Here is a 10,472-nt window from a genome sequence, read left to right on the forward strand (position 1 = left end):
CTATCTTAATATTGAATATATATGTCATTTCTGAGTTAAACCACCATAAATTTTATATTATATCTTATATTATTTATTTTATTGTTTGAATTATTTTCTTCAACCTAGGTGAAATCAATAAGGTTGTTTGTATGCGTGGATTATTCACACTCCACAATTGGTAAAAACATTATAAATAGATACATATTTAAAAAAAAAAAAATTAACCTATATTATTTTTTATATTTTCTTTTTTAAATGTAGTAAATTAGTATGACAATTTTTATTTCCATTTAAAGTATTCTAATTGTGAGTCAAACCCTAATATTTGACATTTTAAGTGATTTAACTAAGAATTAATTACATTATTTTCTTTATTACTACATAAAAAACACATATTTGCACAAACCCAGATTATTTTATAATAGTTGTTAATCGTTTATAAACATATGAAGCTTAACTCTTGAGAATACAAACACTTAAATAATGAATAATCAATCATAATGGAAGAGAGAAGGTTCTGCAATTTTGTTCTTGAATAATTTTTTTTTATTATGTGTTGGTAGAGTTGGTTTGCTGCATGTTCACCATTATTATTGTTCTTATATTGACTGTGTAAACATTCCTCTCAGGTTTTCTTATATTTTCTTAGGGTGTGTATCTCATCATATTACATAAGACTTTCAATCATTTGTTAGTGATATTATTTAAACAAAAATAGTTTGTCTATTCATAACACTTCCTTTTTCTATTTATTATTCTCATATGTGATGGTTAGAACTATAAAAATAATTTGTCTTATCATAACTTAAATTTTCTTTTTCTACTTTACATCTTCCATACAATTCAAATAAATAATATTTAAACACAATAACAAAATTATACCATAAAAAAGAGTTTAAAATAAAAATGGAAATTAAAAAAGTAAAAATTCAATAAATATGCTTGAAAATCTTAATGAAGATCGATGATGCCCCAAACTAATAAACATGTTTTTGAGATCTAATATCTGATATCGTCGTGATAATGACATTGTGAATGATTCTTAATGATTTACTTTAATTGTTAATTCTTTTTTAGTTTCTTTTCTACCAGAAAATTATAGGAACATAGATCCATCTTGTAGTTCTCGTTTTTTTAGCCGACTCGATCCACGCCTTCCAATAGTCAAAAACGATTTCTGACATAATTCAATGAATTCTAGTCAAATTCCAAAAAAACTCCAAATACTTGCCACAACGTGATAATATAAAAAAAATGGGAAGTCGTGTCCACCTCTTTATAACACACCAACAACTCACAATAATCATACAATTTTTCGCATACATTTATTGTTAGTTAGAAATTGGTCGTGAATAACATTCTAACAAAAAAAAATGAGATCTTTGTAGGTTTCTTAAATTTTCAAAAAAATTCAACAAAGTTCAATTGAGATGACCTTAATGAATAAAGTGTATTAATATCGTATAAAGAAGTTATCTAGATCACACTACAGTATAAAATCCCGAGAAGAAGGCTTTAACCCCTTATTTCTAATCATGAATAATAGTATATCTAATGACATTTTTTCTCTCTGTTCAATCTTTTTCTATATCTGATACGGTAGTAAAATTACTAGACCAAATCCCACTAGACTAGCCTGGTGCAAAGAGTCGACATAAGAGACCACAAGGTCCCGAGATCAATAAAAAAAGATTATCATGATTATTGGTGTCATGTTAATTCTTCTTAATATAGTCCTAACTCTCCTTTCAATATATAATTATTAATATAAATAATATTAATATGATAATGATAATATTACATTATTTAATATTTTAATAATATTCCAATCAAGTAAATTTTTAGTGTTGTAAATAATAAGATAAGAATGTCAATAATAAAGTAGTTAGACCATAATTAAGTAGATGCAACATAACTCTACTTGAGAAAATATTATTAACCTAAATTCACTTAAACGATAAAAAGAGAGAAACTCGCAAACACACTAATATAAAAAACGATACCTTCTACAAAAGTTGATATTTTAGCAAAGAATGTGAGACTAAGGAACAAATAACATTATTTGAAATCACCAATAATGGACTAATATTTTATTGACTAAATTATAAAATAGAGATTCCTAAAATAAACAACAAATGAATAGAATATGGAAGGTATAATATATGAAGAAAATAATAAAACAGGTCCTATGAAGCTGGCATAAGAAAACAACTAGGATTATAAGCATTTATTGTTTATCAAAAATTTCCTTTGAGAAAAACTGAACCAATCATTCCAACAAGCTATTATCGAAAGTTCCCAGATTTTGAATAATATATAGCTATATTAGAATGTGATGGGTTGTCTATAGATCCATTTAAATATATTAACAGCTTGGAGTTTTAAATTTCCATAGCTTCATTTGATAGAAATAACTCCTATAAATTTAAGTTTGGGGACTAAATTGAATATCTTGGGTAAGATAGGTGATCAAATTGAATATTTTAACTATGCCATTCTATAAATAGTGTACATATTATAGAGGTTCATCAAACAAATCAACACAAATTCTCACACATTCTCAAATTGGATATTGAAAATGGCAGAGAAGTATTTACAGAAAATGATGAGGCATGTGGAGATCAAGAGTGATGGTGATGTTTTTCATGAAATATTCAAGACTAGGCCTCACCATCTTTCCGATATGTCGCCTACTCTTGTTCAAAATTTTGAACTTCTCGAAGGTGAATTGGGAACTGTCGGCTCTGTTGTCTTGTTTCACTACAATCATGGTACTAATTACTTATCAAATATTCTCCAATTTCTTAATTTGTTAAATCGTTTCATTTTTGATTACAAATAAATTTGCTAAATCTATTTACAGATGGAAAAGATAAAGTTGTAAAACATGAAATAATAGCAATCGATGAGGAGAAGAAATTGGTGTCCTACAAGGCCATTGGAGGTGATCTAAGGAAGCTATACAAGACTTTCATCATTACCATTCATGTGGACACCGATGGAGAGAACAACTTGGTGACATGGACATTTGAATATGAGAAGCTGAAAGAAGATGTAGAGGATCCAAACTCACTCATGGATTTCTTTGTTGTCATGACTAAGGACATTGAGAACCATCATCTTAAATAATTAAAACTAAGTTTGTAATGTTCATTTCTATATGCTCTAATGTTTTATATCATAATCCAATACTCTCTAATGCTTTATACCATAAATAAAAGAGTTAGGAGAAAATAAACTAACATTAAGAGTATTTTGTGTGTTTTTACTTATAATGTAATGTGAATTTTATCAATTTTATTCGCAATCAGTACTATTTCTATTATTTTTCATTAAATTTAAAGTTCTAGAATTTGATGATTTATATATTTATGAGATTGTAAATTTATGATAAAAAATTGAATAATCTGCATGTTTGGATTTAAATTGGTCATAAGTTTCAAAAAATTAAATAATTAAGAAAAAAGAAAAATCTTAAGCAATAAGAAACACATGACCACTATCGTAATTAGACAACAACTATTTAAATTAAATTAATGAAAAACTTATATAAAAATGTATACATAATGTATAGGAATTATGGGTAGAAGATAATAATACTATGATTAAACAAATTCTTTCATTTCTGCAAGTATAATGATTATCACTCATATGGTGATAGCATTAACAAAAGATAAGGAACAAGCGCTCACATATGCTGCAAATTAGAAAGTCAACAAAAACATTAAAGATATATTCACGTAAAATTCAAGAAATGTTAAAAGAAGAAAAAGGTAGCAACCCTTCTCTATAGCTTATCTATATATACATATAATGATGCTTAATTTTTAATGTGTTCGGATTGCCGGGTCGAGAGCTGTGGTTAATTTGGATATATATGTGAAAGTAATTGATACTTGAGTTGGATTGTAGGTTGACTCGCCCATAAAATTTTTACCGTAATATTTTTTTCACAGATTTTTATATTATTACTCGTGCAAATGGACGGGATACATACTAGTTTTAATAAAGATTGATTAATCATTATTTAAGTTTGTGTATGCTCAAGAATTAAGTTCCATATATGATTATAAATTTATTAATGCTAAACAACTATTATAGAATAGTTTAGGTTGTGTAAATGTGTGTTTTCTATGTAGTAAATTGGTAATAGTGATAATAATGTAGGTTATTCTTTTTTTTTCTTTCTAAATAATGTTGTAATACATAAAGTTTCTTGAAATATTTGGTTACGTTATCATGTTAACTTTTCACTACATTTGGAGTGGAAATGAATTAGTCAAAGTTAACATTATCTTCCACTTAACAATATATAAATTAAAACAATTTTTTCACGGATTTTGAAGGTAGGTTATCATGAACCCAGCTGTCATTACCACGTTTAAATTAGGTTTATATTTTTTCATATAGGATCGAACTTTATAATTTTAATTATTTTAGGTAATATAGTTAATGTCATGTGAACTAAATTTTAGTGGGTTTGATAATCATAGAATTAGAATTGAAATTTGAGTCTAATTTAAATTATTAGGTTCGATAAATAATTTAAGATTAATAATTGAAACTAAAATTGAACAAATTTGATTTTATAATTTATAATTTTACTTTTTTTATCTCGTTATTGTAATTATAATATTTTTTTCAAACAAAATATTTTATTATTATATCATTTATAACACGATTAACGTGTTCAATTGATATTTTTTTATTTAAAATTTAAAAAGTTAAAATGTTAAACCATATTAATTAAGTAAGTTAACATTTTGAGCCAATATATATTTTTGAAATTTAAAAATTTAACATTCGAACCTATATTTTATTTTTTAATTTAGAAAGTTAACATGTCAGTATTTTTTAATTTAAGAATTAACACGTCGAACCAATATTTATTTTTTTTTAATAAAAATTAATCCAATAGACAAAACTCTTACCACTACTAAAAAGTTGTATCAAACAAATATTTTAATAATATAATATATATTAAAATTATTTTATGATATTATTTTTCAAACATAGAAATAAAAATTGAAATTGAAATTATAATTATAATTTTGTAGTTTATCAAATATAGAATTGAATTGTATTAAATACCAATTTTTGTGAAATTAGTGTTTTGGTTTAGAAAGTTAAAATGTCAAACCGATATATTTTTTAATTATATTAATATTTTGAATTAATATATATTTTTAGAATTTAAAATTTCAACAAGTCGAACCGATATTTGTTTTTTTTTTTTAATTTAGGAAGTTAACATGTCATACATTAGGAATAAATTAAAAAAGTTCCTAACCTAATTAAAAAAAATTGTATCAAGATTAATGTCATACATTTGAAATCATTTTTGTAGGACCTGAACCTCGTAGTTTAATTAGTATATAATAGTTGTATGTTTCTTATTGATTAAGATTCATTATTTTTTCTTTTTAATTTATTTGATGTTTGAAACTTGTGACCAATTTAAATTCAAACTTGTACAATATTGGATTTTTAATCACAAATTTACAATATTCATAAATATATGAATCAACAAATGGTTCTAGCATTTTGAAATTTATAGGAAAATGATAGAAATATAACTGAAAATAAATTTGATAACATGTACATTACATAAGAAATAAAGCCACAATAAAATATTTTTATTATTAATTTATTTTTTCCCAACTATTTTTTTATAAATAAAATATTAGAGAGTGTTGGATTATGATATAAAACATTAGAGAATATAGAATGAACAGTATAATTATTTAAGATAATGATTCTCAATATTTTGGACACGATAACAAAGAAATCCATGGAGTGTGCTTGGATCATCTTACATTTTCCTCCAACTTCTCATATTCAATTTTTCGTGTCACCAAGTTGCTCTCTCCATGAGTGTTCATGTAGACGATACTGTCGAGAAAAGTCTTGTACAATTTCGTCAAGTCAATCAAAAACGAACAATTGGAACACATATCACATATGTTATGATACACATGTTAGATCCAATTCTAAAAACTAAGTGAATAAATCTTAGAATACAAACTAAAACATTAGAGGAAGAAACCTATCATCCATAATCTTTTAGTTGAAGACTACAGGCAAACTATTAGAGTGAGAAAAATACCTTGATCCATTATCCTCTGTCTATCACAGAAGATTGAGTGTTTTGATCTTCCAAACTCAGCAATCACCTTCTTCTCTCTCTATGGATCGATGGAGGCTCCAAGGATTGTAGGTGAGAGTGAATTGGGGACCATAACCCATTTTATATGCTTTATTTGATAATTTTATTTTGACCATCACAAAATATAAAATTATCCTAAGGTATCTACACATATATAAATTATCCATATTACTTTCAATATACTCCAAAATCCCTTAATCTTTATAAATCACTTAAAATTGATTTAGCTTAATAATAATAACATATATAACCTTTAGTCAAATAATTTAAATCCATTTTAGAATTATAAATCCATATAATTCTAACAATCTCCCACTTGGATTAAATTATGAACTAAACAATTATACATTATCCTTATGATATCAAATTTTGTTATTATCTAAAAGAATATATATTCAAACAATCTTGTCCATTGATTATATCAAATGCAGAACCAAAGCGGCTTTCGTTATCATTATCGTAGCTTAACCGATCAATGATCACAAGCATTAATATAACCAAATGACATAGATCAAATATGGATGTGTAGCATGGAAATTACATGTAATGTGATTTAACATGCCTATTTCCAACTGGTCCAACAAAAACTGTATTGAGATCCATAAAAATAGCCAGAATGGACTAAATGAACACCAAAATTAATACCAAAATGATTAAACCAAAATATATATTACAAATATCCATAGAATAGTATCCCAAAAAACATACAGACTCCCACTAAACTTCAATATCTCTAAGAGATACAACCCCCATATGGGCAACATGCTTATGAAAGACCTTGGGTTGTAATCCCTTAGTGAGCGGATCCGCTATCATGAAGTCTGTTCCAATGTGTTCTATAGATATTTGACCATCCTGAACTCTTTCCTTAACAACCAGAAACTTGATGTCTACAAACTTAGACTTTGAGAAACTCCTATTGTTGTTAGAGAACATTACAGCTGACTGATTATCACATAGTATCTTAAGTGGTCTTTCGATCTCTTTGACTTGTAATCCCATAATAAAATTATTCAGCCATAATGCTTGATTAGATGCTTCATAGCATGCTATAAATTCAGCTGCCATAGTTGAAGAAGCTGTAAGTTTCTGTTTAGCACTCTTCCAAGAGATAGCTCCTCCAGCTAAAAGGAAAATATAGCCTGATGTTGACTTCAAGTCATCTTTGCATCCAGCAAAATCAGAATCAGTGTACCCTATGATCTCAAGCTGATCTGATTTCTTGTATGTGAGCATATATTCTTTAGTTCTTTGTAAATATCTAAATACTCTTTTTACAGCCTTCCAATGATCCAATCCAGGATTATTCAAGTATCTTCCTAACATGCCAACTATGTACGCTATATCCGGACGCGTGCATACTTGAGCATACATTAAGCTTCCTACTATGATCCAATCCAGGATTATTCAAGTATCTTCCTAACATGCCAACTATGTACGCTATATCCGGACGCGTGCATACTTGAGCATACATTAAGCTTCCTACTGCAGAATCATAAGGAATCTTTTGCATTTCTTTGGCTTCAAAGTCACTTGAAGGGCATTGACTTTTATCTATTTTGTCTCCTTTAGCCACAGGGGTATCTCCTGCTTTACATTCATGCATGCCAAACCTTTTTAAAACCTTCTCGATATAGTTCTTTTGTGATAATCCAAGTATACCTTGACCACGATCTCGATATATCTGAATTCCTAATACAAAAGAAGCGTCACCAAGATCTTTCATTTCAAATTTCGTTGAAAGAAATTTCTTAGTGTCGTGCAATAAGCCTATATCATTGCATGCCAATAATATGTCATCAACATATAAAATCAGAAACATAATTTTATTCCCACTAAATTTATGGTATATACAATCATCAACTTTATTTGCCTCAAAACCATATGAGATAACAGCTTGATGAAATTTGTAATACCATTGACGGGAAGCTTGCTTTAGCCCGTAGATGGATTTCTTCAGTTTACAAACTAAGTCCTTTGAATTATCAGAATCAAAGAACTCGGGTTGCACCATATATATTGTTTCATTAATGTCGCCATTAAGAAACGCAGTCTTAACATCCATCTGATGTAACTCTAAATCATAATGAGCTACGAGTGCCATTATAGTTCTAAAGGAATCTTTCGTAGATACAGGAGAAAAAGTTTCCTTATAGTCGATGCCTTCCTTTTGAGTAAAACCCTTAGCAACAAGACGTGCTTTGAATCTCTCAATGTTACCATTCGAATCCCTTTTGGATTTAAAAATCTATTTACAACCAACGGGTTTCGAACCTGCAGGTAACGGAACGAGATCCCAAACGTCATTGTCCTTCATAGACTTTAACTCCTCATTCATGGCATCAATCCATTTTTGAGAATCAGAACTCTTAATGACTTGGTTGAAAGTGACAGGGTCATCTTTTACTTCGTCTATGTCCTCATGTTCTTGTAAGAATACGTAATAATCGTCTGAAATCGTACTCCTTCTTTCTCTAGTGGACCTTCGTAATGGCATAGTTTCTCGAGATTGTTGAGTTTGTTCTTCCAGAATTTCTTCTTGAATAGGTTCAGAAAGCACATTGTCCTTTTCATTATCCACTTGATTAAAATCAAGTGAAACCAAAGGAATAGAAACAAATTCTTCTTCAAAGACAATGTTTTCCTTATCTTTCCTCACACACTCTATATCCTCGAAAAACCGGGCATTTCCCGTTTCAAAAATTGTCTTTACCGTAGGATCATAAAATTTGTACCCCCTTGACCTTTCAGGATATCCAACAAAATAACAACTAACAGTCTTAGAGTCCAATTTCTTTTCATTTGGCCTGTATGGCCTTGCCTCAGCTGGACACCCCCATACATGTAAATGTGTTAATACAGGTTTTCGGCCTGTCCAACACTCATATGGGGTTTTGTTAGTCGTCGCCTTAGTAGGTACCCTGTTAAGGATATAAGCTGCTGTCTTTAGTGCTTCACCCCAAAGAGATTCTGGTAAGCTTGAATTTGCAATCATGCTCCTTACCATGTCCTTAAGTGTGCGGTTTCGTCTTTCAGCAACACCATTCATGTTAGGCGAACCCGGCAGGGTGTACTGAGGAACAATACCGCATTCTCTTAGGAATTTAGCAAATGGTCCTGGACGTTGTTCACCTGACCCGTCATACCGACCATAATATTCACCCCCACGATCGGATCTGACGGCCTTAATCTTTTTATCAAGCTGATTTTCAACTTCAGCTTTAAAGGATTTGAACACGTCCAAAGATTGTGACTTCTCTTGAATGAGATATATGTAGGCATAACGCGAGAAATCGTCAATGAATGATATATAATATTGTTGACCATTCCAAGTTGCTGTAGGGAATGGTCCACAAATATCAGTATGTATCAATTCAAGGACTTCCGTCGCTCGGTTAGCTTCAAATCTCCTTACACTCGTTTGTTTCCCTTTAATACAACTAACACAAACATTAAAGTCAGTCATATCAAGAGGACTTAATATCTCATTTGACACAAGCTTTTCAATTCTCTTTTGAGAGATATGACCTAAACGTCTATGCCATAACAGAGCTGAATCATCATTAGTTAATTTACGTTTTGCACCTCTTGAATTAACTTGCAAGGTTTCATTAAATGAAGCTACAGTTTCTAACATGTATAGATTGTCACAAACAGATAAAAAACCAGAACCCATAACATTTGAATTTAATGATAAACTAAATTTTCCATTTCCAAATGAACCAAAATAACCAAATTTGTCCAATGCTGAAATGGAAATTAAGTTTCGTCTAAAAGACGGTACAACAAAAGTATCATTTAAGTCCAAAAACTGTCCAGATTTTAGTAACAATCTAAAGTCTCCGATAGCTTCAACTTCAACTGTTTCGCCATTGCCCACAAAAATGTATCTTTCAGCATCATTCGGCTTTCGGCAATTCAGGAAACCCTGCATAGACATACTAATGTGAATGGTAGCACCAGAATCTAACCACCATATATGTCTAGATGCAGAAACCAAATTAACCTCAGAACAAACAAGGTTGAGAAGTGTACCCTTTTTCACGCGCCATGCATGATACTTAGGACAATCTTTCTTTTGATGTCCTTCTTCTCTACAGAAGAAACAGTTCAAGCCGTTAGACTTTTTCTGTTTCAATTGAGAAGGAGCACCCACAGCTACAGCTTTCTTCTTCCTTTTCTTATTCTCTTTGTCTTTGGAAGATGATGCCATATGAGCACTTTCTGTTCGATCATGCTTAATTCTCTCTTCTTCTTGAACACAATGAGATATCAGCTCATTAAGTGTCCATTTATCCTTCTGGCAGTTATAACTTATTTTAAG

General features: G+C 29.4%; 1 protein-coding gene across 1 annotated transcript; it reads left to right on the forward strand.

Annotated features, from left to right (window-relative positions):
* The first annotated feature begins 2,560 nt into the window (after nucleotides 1-2,560).
* On the forward strand, nucleotides 2,561-3,111 carry LOC124913106 (kirola-like). Its single transcript, XM_047453727.1, has 2 exons — nucleotides 2,561-2,753; nucleotides 2,846-3,111. Exons 1-2 carry the CDS (start codon nucleotides 2,561-2,563, stop codon nucleotides 3,109-3,111), a joined length of 459 nt encoding a protein of 152 aa, XP_047309683.1.
* Nucleotides 3,112-10,472: the final 7,361 nt, after the last annotated feature.

This window comes from Impatiens glandulifera, chromosome 8 (assembly GCF_907164915.1).
Source record: "Impatiens glandulifera chromosome 8, dImpGla2.1, whole genome shotgun sequence".
NCBI lineage: Eukaryota > Viridiplantae > Streptophyta > Magnoliopsida > Ericales > Balsaminaceae > Impatiens > Impatiens glandulifera.